Source organism: Rhinoraja longicauda, chromosome 18, assembly GCF_053455715.1.
Source record: "Rhinoraja longicauda isolate Sanriku21f chromosome 18, sRhiLon1.1, whole genome shotgun sequence".
NCBI classification, from domain to species: domain Eukaryota; kingdom Metazoa; phylum Chordata; class Chondrichthyes; order Rajiformes; family Arhynchobatidae; genus Rhinoraja; species Rhinoraja longicauda.
The window spans coordinates 40,204,928-40,226,084 of record NC_135970.1 but is presented as its reverse complement, the minus strand read 5'-3'; the positions used below and the strand labels follow the sequence as shown (position 1 = coordinate 40,226,084).

The 21,157-nt window shown below is 39.7% G+C and overlaps 1 protein-coding gene across 5 annotated transcripts in view; it reads left to right on the top strand.

Annotated features, from left to right (window-relative positions):
- The window catches only part of LOC144602435 (uncharacterized), a 64,678-nt gene extending 51,023 nt beyond the window's left edge, over positions 1–13,655 (top strand). For all 5 annotated transcript variants that reach the window (XM_078415560.1, XM_078415561.1, XM_078415563.1 and 2 more), the window contains 3 exons: positions 1,931–3,413; positions 9,407–9,509; positions 12,413–13,655. In XM_078415560.1, the coding sequence (XP_078271686.1) occupies positions 1,931–3,413; positions 9,407–9,509; positions 12,413–12,418 (1,592 nt within the window). In that variant the 3' untranslated portion in view covers positions 12,419–13,655. The remainder of the gene's footprint in view (positions 1–1,930; positions 3,414–9,406; positions 9,510–12,412) is intronic.
- Positions 13,656–21,157: the final 7,502 nt, after the last annotated feature.

The window sequence follows — 21,157 nt, the reverse complement described above, 5'->3', positions numbered from 1 at the left end:
ATTTTAGAAAATTAAGATTTTAAGTAATTAACTAGAATAGTACCTACGATGATTAAATGTAGTTATACGCAGAGTAGAGAAGCTGAACTTTTCCAAGGCCAGTTAAAGGTATGGAAATATATCAGCTGTTTAAAATGAGAGGTTTTTGAGTGAGTAAACCAGGGAAGACATGTTTAAATTATTGGCAGTAGAATCAGAAATGATATATGAGGAAGTGCTGGAGGAAGTCGGCAGGTCAGTGACCATCTGTGGTGGGATAGCTTTCGGGTTAAGACATTTCAGATGGTATAACTAGCATTCACAACGTTACTCAATGGGAGGTACTGCATTGCTAAAATAGGTACATATTAGGTGAGCCAACTAGATTTTTATTTCATGATTTTAAGTTCTATTCATTATTAATCATTTCAATGGAAAGCTTAAACGCAAAATATAAACAATTAAAAAAAGAAACAATAAATATAAAAACGGTTATTCTGCTTTTAATTCACACATTTAACAAGTGACCAAATGGACACTGCTCCTCAGGTTCAGGTGCAAAAACTTGGGACATCAGAAAACCATCTTATCCGGTGATGATTGATAAATCATAAGCACAATCCGAATTTGGCTTATATAAAGTTATTTAAATGCAAAATTAATGTAATCTTTCTGTTATAAATTTGCCTAAGGATTTGATGAAAACATGCTTAAAATGTCGCCAAAAAAAGGCATTTGATTTTTCTTTGTTGAAAACAGATTTATTTATTTTTGCTTCATCTCATTATTTTGGCTATACATACGTTTTGAGACCTTCAGTTTCACTACTGAATGCTATATTACCGGAAACACCCATATCGCAAAGAAATGCAGTTAGTAGGTTAATTGGCCTCTGTAAAATTCCCTGTTGCATGCGGGGAGTGGGTGAGAAAATCGGATAACACGGAACTAGTGTGAGCAGGTAATGGATGATCAGTGTGAACTCCGGCACAGACAGATTACAAGACAAGTCAGTAGGTCACTGAAAATGGGACAATGAGTGTCCAATGTTAAGACGCCCTACCCACTTTATTGTGCATGGGAGTTTGGTGCCACTCATGTGCATCAGTGAGAAGTTCCATGGGTTATTACTGGCTGTTAAGCAGATGCTAATGAGGCCCAGTAGTATACTATAGCTCTGTCCATTTGAAAATGGATAATAAATTTTACATCAAATCCTTCCATTCGCCTCCCAATCCAGAAGCAATAGATTATTCAAATGAATACTTTGTGGTATAAGCCATACAATTTTATTGCAGTGTTTTACCATTAGAAATTTAATATGTACAATGAATGCACAAAAATAGTGGCTAGAATATTAGATTGCCTTTGCAGTAAAACTAGAGGCACAAGTATAACAGTACGGGCGGTAAGATTGGTGCAGCAGGATGGTGCACCTCATCGAGCAGCTGCCTTACAACGGCAGAGTTCTGGTTTCCACACATACTGTCTGTGGAGTTTGACTTTCGGAAACTGCACATCCCATTACAAGCTTTAAAGAATTACAATTACAAGAATAGGTTATTTATTGGGGTCAGGATTTATCCTGTTTAAAATATTGTGGTATAAAAATCAATGCATGACTTATCTCGTGTATAAGTTATAATCACCTTTTGAAAACGTCAGTTTTAGGAAAGCTTTTCGTGGGTTTAAAATGTAGTTTTCCCTTGTCAACTTGTCTCAAGGACAACAATTTTGGGGTGGGAGAGCAAATCAATAAAAGTTGTAATTGCGTTTTCTATTAATGTACGTAGAAAGTTGGTTTGCACCTATTTTTATGGCAAATGTTTGAAACAATTATAGACGATAAAGTCTACTTAAGCATTTAATTTATTGCATTACATTTTGCTGCCTTAAATTATGATTGAATTGAATCATGCCGTTTCTTACTATGTGCTTTAATCTCCTTAAGGTACACCTCCGAAACAGGCTGCCTACACTAATGTGTTTTCTACAGATCTGCATCATCACTTGAAGAACAAGGACCCCATTTCAAATGAAGTGACCTCTCTAAATACCTCGTCAGCATCCAATCTACATCTGCAAGACTCTTCCCTGAAGAGTGCAGAATCGGATAGACTTTGTGTAAATGTAGCACTTAAAAATGAAAAAAATATTTTCAGTAACAGTATGGCTGGAGAAAAGGACTTTGAAGACTGTTCAAGGGAAGCATTGAATTTGGTGCTTTCAAAGGCAGAGGACTGTGAGAAAAGACACGCCAACTCTGATGCACATAAAGAGTTGGTTAGGACAGAGGCTGAACTGAAAAACAATTTTATCAGTCAGGCAATGGAGCAACCCAATGTGGCTTTGGATAAACGTGAAACCTCGTATCTGCAAAAGGGTTCAACTGTCAGTAGAAAGCGTGGCTCAAAAGATCCAAAATCAACGGGAAATCTGAAACTAAAGTTATCAACTAATGCAAAAGCTCTTATGGATTTGTCTAATGGTGGTGCTGAAACTGTTAGTGGTGCACACCAAAGGAACCCTGCTCTTGTCGCTCACCCTGAGACAAGGCACCAATATGGGCCAGGGCCAGTGCCAGCATACATGCACTATCTGGAATGCAATCCGGAGAGCCTGGTGTCAGGCCATTCGTTTGGCCAGCATGCTCCCCCTTTTATGGTCGTTCATCCAATGCAGGGTCAACCTTCCCATTTTTACCAGCACCCAACACAACAGCAAATTGCCTCTCAGCTGAGTAATCTTAACTACCACCCTCAGCAGTCTGTTCACTCCAGTATAATGCCTGATAGGGGTTACCTTTCTGGACAGTCTAATTTGTACAGCCATTCGCCATTCGCGTTCTTAAGAGATGGCAGCAGGCAATTGCATGCTCATTGCAAGGACAGACCTGATGCATATTCTGGCCAACTAATTCCAGAAAGAAATGAATGCAAGCCATTGCAAGAGACTTCAGTAAAGAAGCTAAACACTGAGGCAGAGGAGAGGAGATTTCAAAGTTCCAAAATGGAAAGCAGTAGTGAGAAAGCTAACAAGCATGGCAGGCAACAAGAGTGTTTAGATCTCCACGTCCAAAATGCAACTCAGAGGCAACAGGTCATTCACATGGCTTCTCCAGCTTATAATAGTCCATTAACGAGTGGGATTTATTCACATCAAGTTCCACATCCAGCACTTTATGCTAACGCCTCCTCCACTCATAATGTACAAAGACTTCCTTATAGCCAAGCCTACAATCCACAACTACTTCGTGTACATTCGGTAATAACTTCAACTTCTAACCACATGGTACCCCCTCCAGCGATGAATCACAGTCCTGTTGGAATGCAGCTGTTCAGTCAATCGGATATGAAACCCTGTCCTTATCCTGGAACTGTAATTGTGCAAAGACCAGAGTTCAATACAAATGGAGATCTCTACATGATGAGAAAGTGAGTTTAACCTGCAGTTTCTTTTAAGTGATATTGAGCTAAATCTAATTAAAATGTCTTCACAGGAATGCTTTCGTGAAAATAGAAGCAAATAATTGATTGTATTTCTTGGAAATACCTTTTTGTTCCTTGGTCGTTGGTGAATCAAAATTCTGGAATTTTCTACTTAACAGCATCTTGGAAGTATCGTCACCACAATGACAACAGAGGGTGGCTCACCTTCTCAAGGCATTAATGCTGATCCTTCATGAAAGATCTGTTTTATTTTGCTGACTCAATTAAGGTTAAGCAAGGTATTTATTTCACAAAATGCTGGAGTAACTCAGCAGGTCAGGCAGCATCTCAGGAGAGAAGCAATAGGTGACGTTTCTGGTCGAGACCTCTTCAGACTGATGTCAGGTGGGTGGGACAAAGGGAAGGAAGGTTAAGCAAGGAATTCGTTTTGCCAAGTTAATGAAGTTGGAAGAACCCCATCTGCCAGTTTTTAATCACTGCTCTGTATGCGATTCCTTTTTATGACCTATAATAATTTAAGGGACTGTCTATTGAATCATCTGAAAATTCTGATTGAACCCCATCTCGGAGGTATGTGTGGGATTGAATTGTTTGGATTGCTTGGGCAACTTACATGGTTTAAATGGCCTGTTGTAAGAGAGATTGAAATGAGAAATTCAGCCACAGAAATGCAGAGTGATGGATGATGCAGGAATGATACTATCTTTAATGTTTGGGACAAAGATCCATCGTTTATTTATTTGCCTCTGTACTCCACAATTTGAGATTTGTAATAGAAAAAAATCACATGGTTAAAGTGCACATTGTCAGATTTTATTAAAGGGTATTTTTATACATTTTGGTTTCACCGTGTAGAAATTACAGCTGTGTTTATACATAATCCTCCCATTTCAGGACACCATAATTTTTGGGACACATGGCTTCACAGGTGTTTGTAATTGCTCATGTATGTTTTATTGCCTCCTTCATGCAGGTATAAGAGAGCTCTCAGTACCTAGTCTTTTCTCCAGTCTTTCCATCACCTTTGGTCCTCATGTTGATAAACAGCAATAAAAGTTTCCAGAGTTGTGCCAATTAAAGTCAAAAAACCATTATGAGACTGAGAAATATGAATAAAACTGTTAGAGACATCAGCCAAACCTGAGGCTTACCAAAATCAACTGTTTGGAACATCATTAATAAGAAAGAGAGCACCAGTGAGCTTACTAATCGCAAAGGGACTGGCAGGCCAAAGAAGACCTCCACAGCTGATGACAGAAGAATTCTCACTGTAATAAAGAAAAATCCCCAAACACCTGTCCGACAGATCAGAAACACACTTCAGGAGTCGGGTGTGGATTTGTCAATGACCACTGTCCGCAGAAGTCAAGTCAAGTCAAGTCAATTTTATTTGTATAGCACATTTAAAAACAACCCACGTTGACCAAAGTGCTGTACATTTGATTAGGTTCCAATAGAAAAAAAAATGAAAACATACAGTAGCACGCAAACAGTTCACAGCGCCTCCTCAATGAGCCTCAAACGCTAGGGAGTAGAAATATGTTTTGAGCCTGGACTTAAAGGAGTCGATGGAGGGGGCAGTTCTGATCGGGAGAGGGATGCTGTTCCACAGTCTAGGAGCTGCAACCGCAAAAGCGCGGTCACCCCTGAGTTTAAGCCTAGACCGTGGGATAGTGAATAGCCCCAAGTCGGCCGATCTGAGGGACCTGGAGTTAGAGAGGGGGGTTAGAAGATTTTTGATGTAGGGGGGGGAGTGTCCATTTAGGGCTTTATACGTGAATAGGAGGAGCTTGAAGTTGATTCTGTACCGTACAGGGAGCCAGTGGAGAGAGGCCAGAATCGGGGTGATGTGGTCCCTTTTACGGGTACCCGTCAGGAGTCTCGCTGCGGCGTTTTGGACCAGTTGCAGGCGGGACAGGGAAGATTGGCTGATCCCAGTGTATAGGGAGTTGCAGTAGTCTAGGCGGGAGGAAATGAAAGCGTGAATGATTTTTTCTGTGTCGTCGAATTTGAGGAAAGGTTTGATTTTAGCTATGGTTCGAAGTTGGAAGAAGCTGGCTTTTACCACAGCGTTGACTTGCTTATCAAATTTTAATGCAGAGTCAAATATCATGCCGAGGTTTTTGACATGCGGTTTGACTAGGCAGGATAGGCTTCCAAGACTGCCTGTTATCAATTTGATGGAGTCGGGGGGGCCGAATAGGATGACCTCAGACTTGCTCTCATTTAATTGGAGGAAGTTCTGTGCCATCCAACATTTTATGTCCTCAAGGCAGTGTGAGAGGCTGTTTAAATTTGACTGGTTGTTGGGTTTCAGGGGGAGGTAAAGCTGAGTGTCATCGGCATAGCAGTGGAAAGAAATGCCGTGCCTTTGAATGAACAGAAAGACTTCATGAACAGAAATACAGAGGCTACACTGCAAGATGCAAACCAGTGGTTAGCTGCAAAAATAGGATGGCCAGGTTACAGTTTGCCAAGAAGTACTTAAAAGAGCAACCACAGTTCTGGGAAAGGGTCTTGTAGATTAAAAGAGACGTAGATTAACTTATATCAGAGTGATAGCAAGAGCAAAGTATGGAGGAGAGAAGGATCAACCCAAGATCCTCATCTGTGAAACACGGTGGTGGGGGTGTTATGGCCTGGGCATGTACGGCTGCTGAAGGTACTGGCTCACTTATCTTCATTGATGATACAAATGCTGATGGTAGTATCATAATGAATTCTGATGTGTATAGACACATCCTATCTGCTCAAGTTCAAATAAATGCTTCAAAACTCATTGGCCGGTGGTTCATTCAACAGCAAAACAATGATCCCAAACATACTGCTAGAGCAACAAAGGAGTTTTTCAAAGCTAAAAGATGGTCAATTCTTGAGTGACCAATTGGGCCCAATCTGAACCCAATTGAGCATGCCTTTTATATGCTGAAGAGAAAACTAAAGGGGTCTAGCTCCCAAAACAAGTATAAGTTAAAGATGGCTGCAATACAGGCCTGGCAGAGCATCATCAGAGAAGACATCCAGCAACTGGTGATGTCCATGAATCGCAGACTTCAACAATCATTGCATGCAAAGGATATGCAACAAAATACTAAACATGACTACTTTCATTTACATGACATTGCTGTGTCCCAAACATTATGGTGCCCTGAAATGGAGGGACTATGTATAAACACTGCTGTAATTTCTACATGGTGAAACCAAAATGTATAAAAATGGCTTTTATTAAAATCTGACAATGTGCACTTTAACCACATGTGATTTTTCCTATTACAAATCTCAAATTGTGGAGTACAGAGGTAAATAAATAAATGATGGGTCTTTGTCTCAAACATTATGGTGATGGGTATAATAGGTTGAAGAAGGGGTGACTTGATGGAACCAGGTGTGGGGAGAACAGAGGGGTGGGAGGTGATAAATGGAGACGTCAAATGATTGTAATTCTGGAATCTGATGTGGAAGATAAATGGAACCAGATATTGGAGGGATGATGGACGGATAGAGACCGTGCCTATTTCCCTCCTCACTTGCTTCCTCCCTCTGTCTGCCTACTTATGTCTCACCCCTTCCCATCATTTTTTAAATATACTGGCTATCTCCACACTACACTCTTCTCCTGATGAAAGTTCTCAAGCCCAAAATGATAACCTCCCTCTGCCTCCACAGATGCAACCTAAGCTGCCGAGCTCCTCCTAAACAGATCTTTACTCTGGATTCCAGCATCTGCATTCAGTGTCTCCATTTTACAAAGCAGTGTAGTGGTTTAACCATGGCAGAAATGACATTTGAATTCAGTTCCAGTGTTATGTGACGTTCAGATCTGGGTATTCAGTGCACGAATTCTGGGCCTGCTTCCCAATTTTGCATAAGGAACAAGAAAGGATGGACTGATCCAATTCTTCAATTGCTGCCCAATTTCACAACTGTACCCGAAAACTTACTATTCTGGAATTAAAGTCTTGTCAATTGTTGGTCTATCGCTATTAATTCCAAAAACATTTTGATTTTGAATAGTTTGGATTAATTTAAATAAACAAGCATAAATGTTTTTCAACCATTTTATTTTCAGTTAACTGATGGTTCGAGTTAAGAGAAAATTGTATTTTCTGAATTCAGTATTCAAATGTATTGTTAATTTTCCAGCCTCTAATTTGGACAGAAACTGCTCAGTGGGTGCCAGGCTTTTCTTTTCTGTTCTTATGTTATAAAATGGTAATAACATATTTTGTGGTGGTGTTACATTTTGCTGTATGGCCTCAGTAGAATTACCTCGTGGCTAAACTCGGTAGCTATGTTTTACAAGAACAGTAATATTGTGCCATTAAAACTATTCAGGTGCTAATTGTACCCATGCTGAAACTTTGTTCATTATTTAGCAACAATCCCTGTTTTGTTAAAACTTACTCCTGTCGCTTGAAGAAAACACTGAGGATTTTTCTGATAAGGGGCACCTATTACAGTGCAGTGTGGAGAAATTTGCACATAGAAATATTATTGTTTAGTTTATTGTCACGTGCACTGAGTGAAAATTGTGTGCAAACCTGTCAGCAGAAAGATAGTACATTGTTACAATCGATCCATGTATAGATACGTTATATGGGAATAACGTTTAGTGCAAGGTAAAGTCAGCATTGTCCAATCAAGGATAGTTCGGGGGTCATCAAAGAGGTAGATAGTAGTTCAGCACTGCTCTCTGGTTGTTGTAGGATGATCCAGTTGCCTGATAACAGCTGGGAAGAAACTGTTCCCGAATCTGGTGGTGTGCTATTTCACACTTCTTTTACCTTTTTCTTGATGGGAGAGGGGGCGAAAAGGGAGTGACCAGGGTGCGACTCGTTCTTGTTTATGCTGCTGGCCTTGCCGAGGCAGCATGAGGTATAAATGGAGTCAATAGAAGGAATGTTGGTTTGTGTGATGGTCTGGGATGCGTCCACAATTCGCTGCAATTTCTTGTGGTCTTGGATGGAGCCGTTCCCAAACCAAGCTGGGATGCAATTTTACGTACAATTGCACAAATTGTAATAGCAGATTTTTAATTTTGTTTTAATTCATGTTTACCTGGGGTAGTTCAGAACTGGCCACGTTGCTGAGCGGCTGGTATAAATAGGCCAGACTGGGTAAGATTGCCAATTTTTCGCCCCTGAAGGGCTTTGGTGAACCAGAAGATGGATTTTTTAAGCCAGTCGTGTTCCACAGCCACCATTACGGTTTATATTTCTTAATTCCTCATTTATTAAATTACCCCAGCTGCTATGGTGGGACTTGAACTCTTATCTCCAAATAAATAAAATCTGTGGATTTGTCGTCCAGTAATGCATGTACTACTCTCTGCACCCAACTGATAAATATGGTGTTCAGTCTGAAGAAGGGTCTCGACCTGAAACGTCACCCACTCCTTCTCTCCCGAGATGCTGCCTGACCTGCTGAGTTATTCCAGCATTTTGTGAATAAACAACTGATAAATATGGTGTTTTACTTAGCTTGGTTTTAAAATTAATTTGATTTGCGCAGAGGGACGTGAAAATATTGAAAACAGTCTTCAACGGTGGAGGGATTTTGATGTAAATTTAAGATTTCCATATTAAATAATTCATAATAATAATAATATATCTTTATTGTCTTTGTACAAGAACAACGAGATTAAGATTGCAACCTCTGTATCGATGCTATAAACATAAATAAATAAAGTAAAAAATAAGGTAAAAGTTCATTAATTATAAGCAGACAGTAAATGATATCTAGAACTAAACTAGAAATTGCTGCATGGACATGTGTCCCGTTGCAGTATCCATACTGTTACTAGGTTGTCTAATCAATAATGATTACTGACAATAATAACCTCTAATTGATGTCCTTTCCTTATTTTGTTTGCAAATACGGCCAGAAGCACGGTTCAAGATGTAAACTTAGTGATGTATGTAGTCTGCCTTTTTGGTGTTCATAAAGATGAAAAACTGAAGCAATATATTTTGTTTCAGTCTGCTGTCTGAATACCAAGTGCTGAAACAGATGGGGAGAAGGGATCCTGATACCATGCCACAGCCTCAAGATAAAACTATGCCCCCTCTTTGTATGAACCAGGTAAGATTGATTTTCCTGACAAATGAACTTTGCCACGACCATTGTGAGAATTAATACTGTTCTGTCATTGGACCTATGCCAGCAATTGAAAATAGATAAACTGCAGATGTGAAATAAAACCAGAAGATGAAGAAACGCTCAACGTTAGTTAGTATCTGTGGAAGAGTAACAGGATTCATATTTTGGGCCAAAGACCTTTCACTGGGACTAAAAAAGAGAAAAGTTGGTTTCAAGTTGCAAAGAAAATGAGGCGGGGTCAGAGCAGTGAATGTTTCCAGCAGATTGTGTTATTTAGGCCCACCCTTATTTGACTTCATTTGATGCTAGTCTAACGCTGTGCTGGAATGACTCGGTGGGAGTACTTTCCCAGCCAAAGGTAATAGGTTAAACTCTACACTCCAGTTAACCATGTAATCTGAACTGATGCTTCGTTATAGTGAAGAGCTGTGGCATTGCCAAATGATCGCACATCAGAACAAAAAGCTTTTGTTCTACCTCGGTACATGTGACAATAATAAATTAAACTAAAAATTCTGCCCGTTGGACCGAGGTGAAAGATCCGGTAAAATAGCTGAACAATGGGAAGGCTCTACAAGTTTCCTAACCAACGTTTATTTTTCATTTCATGCCACCAAGCGACTTAATTGATAATTTTTACGTACGTGCATAGGTGGGTGTACAAATTTCACCTTAAGTATGAATTAATTCTAAATTATTTGTTGATAAACCCCATTGGAGTTTACTGTTAATATCGAAGACATTAAACATGACTCAGTAAGCAGTGTAACAAACATTTACAGAATATAACAAACAGGTGAGCACAAAGTCCTATTAATTTGCTGCTGCTTCGTGTAAAACTTAAGCACAAACCTCTAGGTAATGGTGAGCACTGAATATACAAGATGTGTCCCTTGACTTTCTATTCTAGTCCCTGATATTACATAAAAACCTTAACATCTCAGCAATTATCAGTGGAAAGCCTCCTAACGTTTCCTCATTTTGCACAACAAAGAAGCAGCATTGTCACATTGCCATAGGTTGGGGAAAATATAGGGATGAAGGACCTGCAAGAGAAATGGGTGTAATCTAATGTGAAGTAATGAACTTCTACTTATTAAATAATCTGAATAGTCACTTTAATTTATTAGCATTTTGAAAAAAAACAAAAAAACATGGGATCTAGGGATATATTAGCAGGTTACAAGAAGTTATTGGTTTAACCAGAATTAAATAAGTTTTCCTGATGGAAGATGTCATCCAGGTATTTGCTATGCTTAGTTGTGCTGTCGGAGGTGCTTAAGCAGAGTGGGGTAACTGCTATTAAGTATAGTTGTGTCGACTACCAGCCCCTCCCTGCTACAGTAGGTGGTAATGATGCACCAACTCCAGATTAAGTACATGGCACGTGGGGAGAGATGGCAGAGCTGGGTACGAGAGAGCTGTTAAATTTTAATCTGCTTGCTTGTTTCAATTTTAAGATTATCGGATACTTTTGGCCCAGAGCCTATGAATGTTTTCTCTGGATCGACACAAAGCTGGGGTAACACAGCGGATCAGACAGACAGCTGGAGAAAAGGAATGGGTGACGTCTCGGGTCCAGACCCTTCTTCAGACTGAGAGTCGGGGAAAGGGAATTGAGAGAGATAGACGGTGACGTAGAGAGATATTGAATGAAAGAAATACAAAAAAAGTAGCAGTGATAAAAGAAACAGGCCAGAGTTAGCTGTATGCTAGGTGAAAGCAAGTACAGGCAATGAGATTCAACAAGACGACTTTGAAGCTGGTACGACTTGGGTGGGGGAGGGATGAAGAGAGAGGGGATGCAAGGGTTGAAGTTAGAGAAATCAAAATTCATACCACTGGGTTGCAAGCTGCCCAAATCTGTTTCAAGTTTATAATATGCCCCAATAGGTATTATTAAGTGATGACCCATTGCACAATATTTAAAAAAAGATCGATTTTATATGTGATAGATAATTTGGCCAAATATTTTTATCCTGTCACTTGAATAGAGAGGGACAGCATGGAAACGGGCCCTTTGGCCTACCAAGTGTGAGACGACTATCAACCGCCTATTTACACAAACCCTACACCAAATCTAATTCAACTTTATTCTCGCAATATTGTCTCACTATATTGTCATTATCTCCCACCAGATTCTATCACTCACCCACACTGTAAGAGCAATTTACAACAGCCAACTAACCCCTCAACCAGAGCAGTATACACTGGAATTTAGAAGGATGAGAGGGGATCTTATCGAAACGTATAAGATTATTAAGGGGTTGGACACGTTAGAGGCAGGAAACATGTTCCCAATGTTGGGGGAGTTCAGAACCAGGGGCCACAATTTAAAAATAAGGGGTAGGCCATTTAGAACGGAGATGAGGAAAAGCTTTTTCAGTCAGAGTTGTGAATCTGTGGAATTCTCTGCCTCAGAAGGCAGTGGAGGCCAATTCTCTGAATGCATTCAAGAGAGAGCTAGATAGAGCTCTTAAGGATAGCGGAGTCAGGGGGTATGGGGAGAAGGCAGGAACGGGGTACTGATTGAGAATGATCAGCCATGATCGCATTGAATGGCGATGCTGGCTCGAATGGCCTACTCCTGCACCTATTGTCTAATGATACCCATGCCATCGCAGGGAGAGCATGCAAACTCCACACAGACCACACACGAGGTCGGGATTGAACCCAGACTTCTGGCGCTGTGAGGCGGCAGCTCTACCAGCTGCCCCACAGTGCTGGCTTTAAAAGCATACAAATACAAAATCACCCTCTGGATAAAGAAATTATGAAACTAGGATGTAGGAATCTGTTAAAATTGTGATGTTTTGTTCAGCAAGATACTTATTTGTACGATATTGAACAGCCTATGGTTAATGTTTTTTCCCCTCTCTTTCTAGCCCTGAACAAAAACATATCAGCATTGCAAGTGGACATGGCTCAGGAAAGCACTGAAAATACTACCGTAGTATTACAGTTGAACATCTGTGACTTGTAGCCAGAGACCATTTCTGTTGTGGGAGTTTAAACTCAGGTTTATATAGTGTGAATAGAAAATTTTCAATAATATGAATTTGAAATAAAGTTAAGTTTGTTACACTTTTATTTTGACCCAAAACTGTTTTGTAAGCTGCCTTAAAGAAACTGTAAATTGTATATAGAGGACATGTCACCTTGCAAACTTCAGAAAATCATAAGAGTAAAAAGCATAACCAGAAATCGTAATTTATAAATTGTGTACACTGTTGGGTATTTTCCACATGGGAAAACTCCGTGAAGATGGAGGTGTGTTTAAACACACTGGCTTTGGCAAGCAGCTGCTAAACTGTGAATATTAGATTTTTCTTGTGTTTACTTGAGTCTATGGATTCAGGAAAGGTTTACAATTAGTGTTGCATTCACTGTACTTTATTACCTTGTCTGTGAAACTGCATTTGGAATGCTTTTTTTGGTAAAGACCTTTTGAAAAGGTGCCCTTTCTCAATTTGACTAGCCAGGATTATTAATGGATTGTAGAGGTATATGAATTCTATTTTGTTATTTATGTATTAAATGTTTAAACAAATCTGAGGAGTACACAGCTAATGTCGAAAAAACAGATGTTTTGTAAACTTTAGTGTAGAATACTGCTGCCTATCTCTGTACTAGCTGCACTGTGTTTAAATGGCTCTCAGGAATAAATCTATTTGTGTACAACATGGACTTTAAACAAAACGTCCTTCACTCTTTTCTGCACGGAATTTAGACGTGATATAGTTCAGTGAGGAGAAATTGTATCAAGTAAAGGTCAGAGATATTTGTGAACCCAAAGGGTTTTCAAACGAGAAAGAGACCAACTGGGATATGTATAAAGCCGATCCTATTGCGATTACTCTGGGCATTTTCAAATTGCATTCCCCTCCATGCATAAACATTGGCAAGCAACATACTCAAATTGTCGGCATGGCATCTACTGCTGCTCTGTTGTGGTTGTTTTGCAACATAAACACTTTGGATAAGAATATGGAGCAGCTAAATTGCATCAGTTGGTTTTACAGGCATCCTAACTTGCCATTATTAAGTCCCTAATTTGTATGAAATTCTTTCACGAGATTATGTGGACCCCTTTGAAGTCTCACTGGAACATTAGAAAGGTTCCATCTCTGTGCTGCAGTAAAAGCAGCGAATTACAATGCATTGGGGGGGATTTTTTTTTTTGCAGATGCTGGAAATCTGAAATAAAAAGCTAGAAATGTTCAGCAAGTTTGGCAGCATCCGTGGAGAGTTAACATTTCACATCAATTGCCTTTCATTGGAATTGAGTTTTCAACTTAAAAACCATTGGATTTCAAACAAGAATATGGAAGAAAAGATATGAAATGTCCATGACACAGTCGACATTGCAAATGGCCTTGCAGTGATAGCAACTCAATCTCCGTACAGACATCAACTTTGTTCTCCCTACCTTGACTTTGATGCATGTCTGATTTCAAACCTTTCACAATTCTGACAAGTAATTGATGGCCTTACCTGCTGAATGCTTCCAGAATTTTATTTTTAATTGTTTCAGCAGTTAAGTCATTGGACGTATCTAATTAAAGAAAATGTTACATTTCTATCATGCTTTTAACAATATTGTATCCAAAGCACATGACTGCCAATGAAATATCTCTATTGGAGGAAACTCAGCAGCCAATTTGCTTGCAGCAAGTTGTCACAAACACCAGGAACCTTTGTGGGTTTCCTCTGGGTGCTCAGGTTTCCTCCCACATCCCAAAGACATGTAGGTTTGAAGGTTTGTTGGCCTCTGCAAATTGCCCTTGGTGTGTAGGGAGTGGGACAACATAGAACTAATGTGAAGGGTGATTGATGGTCAGCATTGACTCGATGGGCTGAAGAGCCTGTTTACCAGCTCTGTCAATCAATCAATAACTAGATAAACTGCTTTAATGATGCTTCTCTTGCTTCACTACACGAATTGGAATAAACTTTCTTGAAACTCCTCTTGCCCACTGAGTTACAGATGGGGAATGGCATGCACAAGGACATGGAGCAAGTAAGGAACTGTTTGCATTTCGTATTTTAAAAACAAAATGCTGGATATTTTTGGCAGGTTCGGCTACATCTGCGGCAAGGAAAGAGTTAAAAGTTTCGGGTCCAAGATCCTTCATTGGATGGGAAGTTTCTATTTCGAATACCCAGCATCTGCAGTTGTTTGATTTTTATTTGCATGTTATAACGCTCGTGACGCACACCATTCAGGACATCAAAGGTTTGCACGCAAAGTTAGACATAAAGCTGGAGTAGCTCAGCAAGGCAGGCAGCATCTCTGGAGAGAAGGAATGGGTGACGTTTTGGGTCGAGACCTTTTCTACCTATCCTGGGACCATGATCCCACAGATAAGCACATGGCCAAAGTCTTTTTATCCTACACATTTCGCAGGCAAAATAGTGTTTTTTGAAATGCAATAATTATTGGTTCCTGTATCACAATCTGTCCACAGGAAAAGGCAATGGAAAATTGACCAAATAACTTTAGGGTTACAGATGAAGGGGTTATGGCCTGCTGTTATTTAATTACCTTCATTGTTGGCTGAAAGAGCAAATGGGACCTTGTCATTCAGTTACATCATTAAACCATCATCTAATCCATCCACTAAGACAGTCACCATCGAAGCGTGTGAATAAAGTTGTCTTAAACAGTTTATTATAGCAAGCAATTCACAGAATCTACTTCAAGAAAACTCTACGAACTATATAATGTGACTGAAACTGCTGGAACATCTGATAAGAAGGACAGAATATTACAAATATATTGGAAAAAACTGCAGATGCTGGTTAAAATCAAAATGCTGGAGTAACTCAGCGGGTCAGGCAGCATCTCGGGAAAGAAGGAATGGGTGACATTTCGGGTTGAGACCCTTCAGACTGAAGAAGGGTCTCGACTCGAAACGTGCTGGAGTAACTCAGCAGGTCAGGCAGCATCTCGGGAGAGAAGGAATGGGTGACGTTTCGGGTTGAGACCCTTCTTCAGTCTGAAGGGTCTCGACCCGAAATGTCACCTATTCCATCTTTCCCGAGATGCTGCCTGACCCGCTGAGTTACTCCAGCATTTTGTGTCTACTTTTGATTTTAACCAGCATCTGCAGTTTTTTCCAATATATTTGTAATATTCTGTCCTTCTTATCAGATGTTCCAGCAGTTTCAGTCACATTATATAGTTCGTAGAGTTTTCTTTGTGTCTACCTTATGTTACAAATATATTGTATATAACAAAATCAATTTGGGTATGACAAAAACATTTGAGTGAGATGTGTGAAAATTAAAAATTAATTGTGTTCTAATGAAACTATTAAACTTCCCAATGACTGAGAAAGGATTAAATGGCTGTTGAAAGTATTGAACAGTTTAGTTCGGTGGAGTGGAAATTCAACCGAAGATTCATTTCCAAAACCCCTGACGCGTCTTGTGTAATCTACTTGTCAAGTGCTTGGTAAAATCAAATGCTAATTATTTACCAGAAATGTCACACGGTTTCTCATGATTAATTGCTGTGAAATGTGTGGACCGTTATAGAAGCAAACAGTTTGCACTGAAGTCTTTCAGTCAGCAGTCTTTTTAAGTGATATTTTTTATATTGATTTGCTCAAGACATATCACATGAGAGAACTTGCAACCCAATTTGAAATCGAGCTAATTGAAAATATTTTTATGAATCATGAATGTTTAATTATATGTGATGACTGTGGAGCAATGACATTCTTACTTGGGCAACATAACAGGCCTGTAATACAATAAACATAGATAATATAAATAAACAAAACTCAATAAATTAGTAACTAATACCAAAAAAGGCAAAGTTTAATTCTATTATCACTGATACTCAATTAAATCTTCATTCAAATTGATATGACCAGATTCTAGATTTTAAAACCAAGTCATTTTGATTTAAAGAATAATACTAGGTCTACCTCATAGCAAATAAAAATTATCAATACCCTGTCAAATAATAATAACACACAAGAGACCGCAGATGCTGGAATCTTGAGCGGAAAGCAGACTGCTGAAGGAAAGCAAGCCAGGCAGCATCTGTGGAGGGAAATTGTCAGATGACATTTTGGGTCTAGACGATTAGTGATAGAACATGCACAAACAAAATAAGTAGCAGTAGCAATTGACTTTGGCCTGTGAACCATCTCTGGCATTCAGTGCTCCAGTACCACATTTCCAGACTGTATCCAGACATTTGATGCCTTTTGTGTCTAAATCAGTTTCCTCCTTTAAGTGTATTCATTGCCTTGTGCCATAGAAACTTTTATAGGTTTAACGCCCACTGCTTGAAGAAATTTCTCCTCATCTCGGTCCTGAATGTCTTGCCCTGTATGCTGAGACTGGCCCATTCTTGTTCTAGACGCCCCATGTGCCAGTGTAAACATTCTCCCGCCATCCATCCTTTAGGCCCTGCCATAATTTTATCTCTCAATTAGATCTCTTTCTTCTAAACTCTAGTGAAGGTGACTGACTTTTCCCTCACACTGCAGTCTCGGCAGTCAGTCTGAAGAACCTCTTGTTGCACCCCCTGTGTAAGAAGGTCACACTGCACAGAATACCTCACAAATGGTCTTGCCAAAGCTCTGTAGACTTCTTGAGCAAAACACAAACTGCTGGAGGAACTCAGTGGGCCAGGCAGCATCTATGGAGGGAAATGGAGAAGCACGGTCTCGGGTCAGGATGCTTCCTTAGTCAGTCATCCGTCCTCTCTCCGCAAAGTCAGCCTGACCTGCTGAGTTCCTCCAACAATTTGTTGTTTTGCTCAAGATCACAGCATCTTCAATTCCTTGTTTCTCTGTATAATTCTTAACCATATTTCTATAGTCCTGCAATAAAAGCTATTGTGCTATTTGTCTTAACTGTTTGCTTCATCTGCATATTTGCTTTTAGTGACTGGTGTAGGAGAACACCTGAGTCCCTCTGCACATCTGCCATTTCCATCTATTCAAATAATACTCTGCCTTTCTATTTTGTCTGCCAAGGTTGATTATTCCACATTTATCAATGCTATATATTCACCCACGTCATTAATTTTCTAAATTGTCTTACATCATCTTCCTGGCAAATCACATTATTTGGCAAATATTGCATTTTGTTCTTGATTGATGTATATGTCACAACCAAAACACAAGCATTAGTCTCTGGTACCCCATTAGCCACTGCCTGTCACCCTGAGCAGATCCAATTTTATTCCTTTTTCCTCTTTATTGATACATTTTTAATCCATGCCAGTAATTCATACGAAGAACGGTTCCATGAGCTATGGTCTTCTCCCATATTGAAATCACTCAGTTTCAACTTCAGAATTAGAGTACAAAAAGGAGGTTATGTTAATATTTATGAGACGCCACTTCGGTCACAACTGAAATATTGGCGGCCGTGCTAGTTTCCAGACTGTTAAGACATGAAGGACTTGGAGGGGATGCAGAGAAGATCTAGAATGATTCCAAGGATGGTGGGTTTCTGCTTCAAGATTAGACTGGAGGATCTCAAGTTTCTTGTTGAATGGAGATTTGAAAGAACCCAATAAGATCATGATCGTTTTTGATTGGATAAACAAGGCTGCTCCTGCTGATAGATGGGTCACTTTAGACAATAGACAATAGGTGCAGGAGTAGGCCATTCAGCCCTTCGAGCCAGCACCGCCATTCAATGCGATCATGGCTGATCACTCTCAATCAGTACCCCGTTCCTGCCTTCTCCCCATATCCCCTCACTCCGCTATCCTTAAGAGCTCTATCCAGCTCTCTTGAAAGCATCCAACGAACTGGCCTCCACTGACTTCTGAGGCAGAGAATTCCACACCTTCACCACTCTGACTGAAAAAGTTCTTCCTTATCTCCGTTCTAAATGGTCATCTCCGTTCTAAATGGAGATACAGTGATAGACTTTAGAGATACAGTGCGAAAACAGGCCCTTCAGCCCACTAAATCTGCGCTGACCAGCAATCATCCCATGCACTAACACAATCCTACGCACGAGGGACAATTTTACCGAAGCCAATTTGTGCAATCTACAAACCTGTACGTCTTGGAATGTGGGAGGAAACCGACCACCTGGAGAAAACCCCAAGCGGTCACAGGGAGAACGTCAGGATTGAACCCAGGTCTCTGGCTGTGTAAGGCAGCAATTCTACAGCTGTGCCGCCCCACGTGATTGCTTTTGATTGGATAAACAGCTGCCCTGGTAGCACATTATTCAAGATACTAGGACAATCTTAAAGACAAAAAAATATTTATGTCTGGTGGTGATAATTTGGAAGTTATTATCCGTAAAGGTGATGGAAACCATTAATGGGCATTTTCAAGGGAATAAACACAGGAGGAAATAATTTACAAGGCTATGGGGAAAGAATGGGATAATTGGATTAGAAACTTGCTCTGCAGACACAATAAGGAAGTGTGGATTATTTTGGCTGAAAGGTGAAAATAAATGAGAAACCTAAAAGTAAGTTTAGTATTAAGTCTGGACGTGGTCTGCAGTTTTAATCCTAATTGCTGGTTTTCATAATTTGCTCAGGGTGGTGAGATATTAAAGGAATATTTCTCATCGATGTTTCTAAGGAGAAGGACATTATAGCTGGAGCATTCAGGGAGAGCTACAATGAAAATTCTAAACCATTAGCATTAAAAAGGAAGGGATATGATTTTTTTTTTAACTTTATTGGCATGATAAGATACATCGTTATATTGTCAAAGTATAGAACATAACATACATATTTAAAATGCATGAATATAAATACAAGTATACAATGCATGGTTAGATATGCCCCTTATAAAAGGCTATAAATGTATGTGTGTATATATATATATATATATATATATACACATACATTTATAGCCTTTTATCGATTGCTACTCTTTCTTGCAGTTGTAAGCAGTACAGCAAGGTAGCAAGTTTAGCAGGTCAATATTAATTTTCTTAGTGTCAATTTATGTATGCGTGTATGTGTACATGTTGGTCATTCACTGTCTCTCAGGTTGTGGCATGCTGTTACGTATTGTGCGCCAAGATGTGCCGTATTTCCTTTGCCAAGGATTATTCTTAGTTTTGATATATCATCTAGTTCTTTAAAATCTGGGGTTGCCAGACTGAGTTTTTCAACGTATATTTTCCTTATTCTGTCGAATTTTTTACATTTTAAGAGGAAGTGCACCTCTGTTTCAACCTCATCTGTCAAACAGTGACCGCATATTCTATTTTCTCTTGGTTGCCAAGATCTCTTCTGTCTTCCTTTTTCAACTGCCAAATGGTGGTCACTTAACCTGTACTTGGTGAGGGTCTGTCTCTGCTTTATATCTCTAACAGTTGAGAGATAGTCTGCCAATTTATAATTTCTTTTTAGGGCACGGTAACATTCTAATCTACTTTGGCTTTTGGTTATTTTATCCCAATGTTCCAAATAGATTTCTTTGCATTGTTTAATAATTTGGTTCACTCTAATTGGTGATTGGAAAGCAGTGTTGATCTGAGACTGGTCAAGGTTTAGCTGAATAGGGGTAGTTAGTCTCAGTACCAACTGACACAGGGAGCTCTTTTCTGAGTTCCCCTCTTGGGTTTGGAGGACTTTGAACTGGAGGGTGTCTGGGGGACTAGATTTAAGGTGATTCCAAAAATTTAGTGCTCGTTTCTGGATATTTATTATCAGTGGGTATCTACCTAATTCCGCCCTACATGCGTTTGTTGGTGTTGTCCTTTGGATGCGGAGGATGTTCCTCTGTTGTGTGTTTTTCCCATTTAGTATAGCTATGGTGACTGAGTGGACCCCATACTTCACTACCATAAAGCGCAATGGGCTGAATTACACTGTCAAATATTTTAAGCCAGATTTTAATTGGGATTTGGATGTTGTGGAATCTCCTTTTTATTGCATATAGAGCTCTTCGAGCTTTCTCTTTTAGTGCATTCACTGCCATGCTAAAGCTCCCTAATGCTGCAACAGTTAGACCAAGGTAAGTGTAGCTCATAGTGTGTTCGATAATGATACCATTGAGAGTGAATTGGTATTTGTCTTCCTGACATCTGGGTCTTTTTTGAAAAATCATGTTGTTGGTTTTCTTTAGATTTACTTCCAGGGCCCAATTTTGGCGGTACTCATCGAGTAGGTCTAACTGTTGCTGCAATCCCTGTTCTGTGGGAGACAACAAAACCAAGTCATCCGCATAAAACAGGGATTTTACCTCTCCGTCCAGAAGACAGAGGCCCGGCGCTGTGCTCTGGTCCAACTTTACCGCCAAATCGTTTATATAGACATTAAACAGTGTTGGGCTCAGTGTCAGTCTGAAGAAGGGTCTCGACCCAAAATGTCACCCATTCCTTCTCTCCTGAGATGCTGCCTGACCTGCTGAGTTACTCCAGCATTTTGTGAATAAATACCTTTGATTTGTACCAGCATCTGCCGTTATTATTTTAAACAGTGTTGGGCTCAGATTGCAGCCTTGCCGGACGCCTCTTCTCTGGGTGAAGAGATCATTGCATTTGTCCCCAATTTTGACACCACATTTATTATTCAAATACATTGATTTGATAAGGTCATATACCTTTCCTCCTATACCACAATGGAGAAGTTTGTAATAAAGCCCTTCATGCCAAATATAGTTAAATGCTTTCTTAAA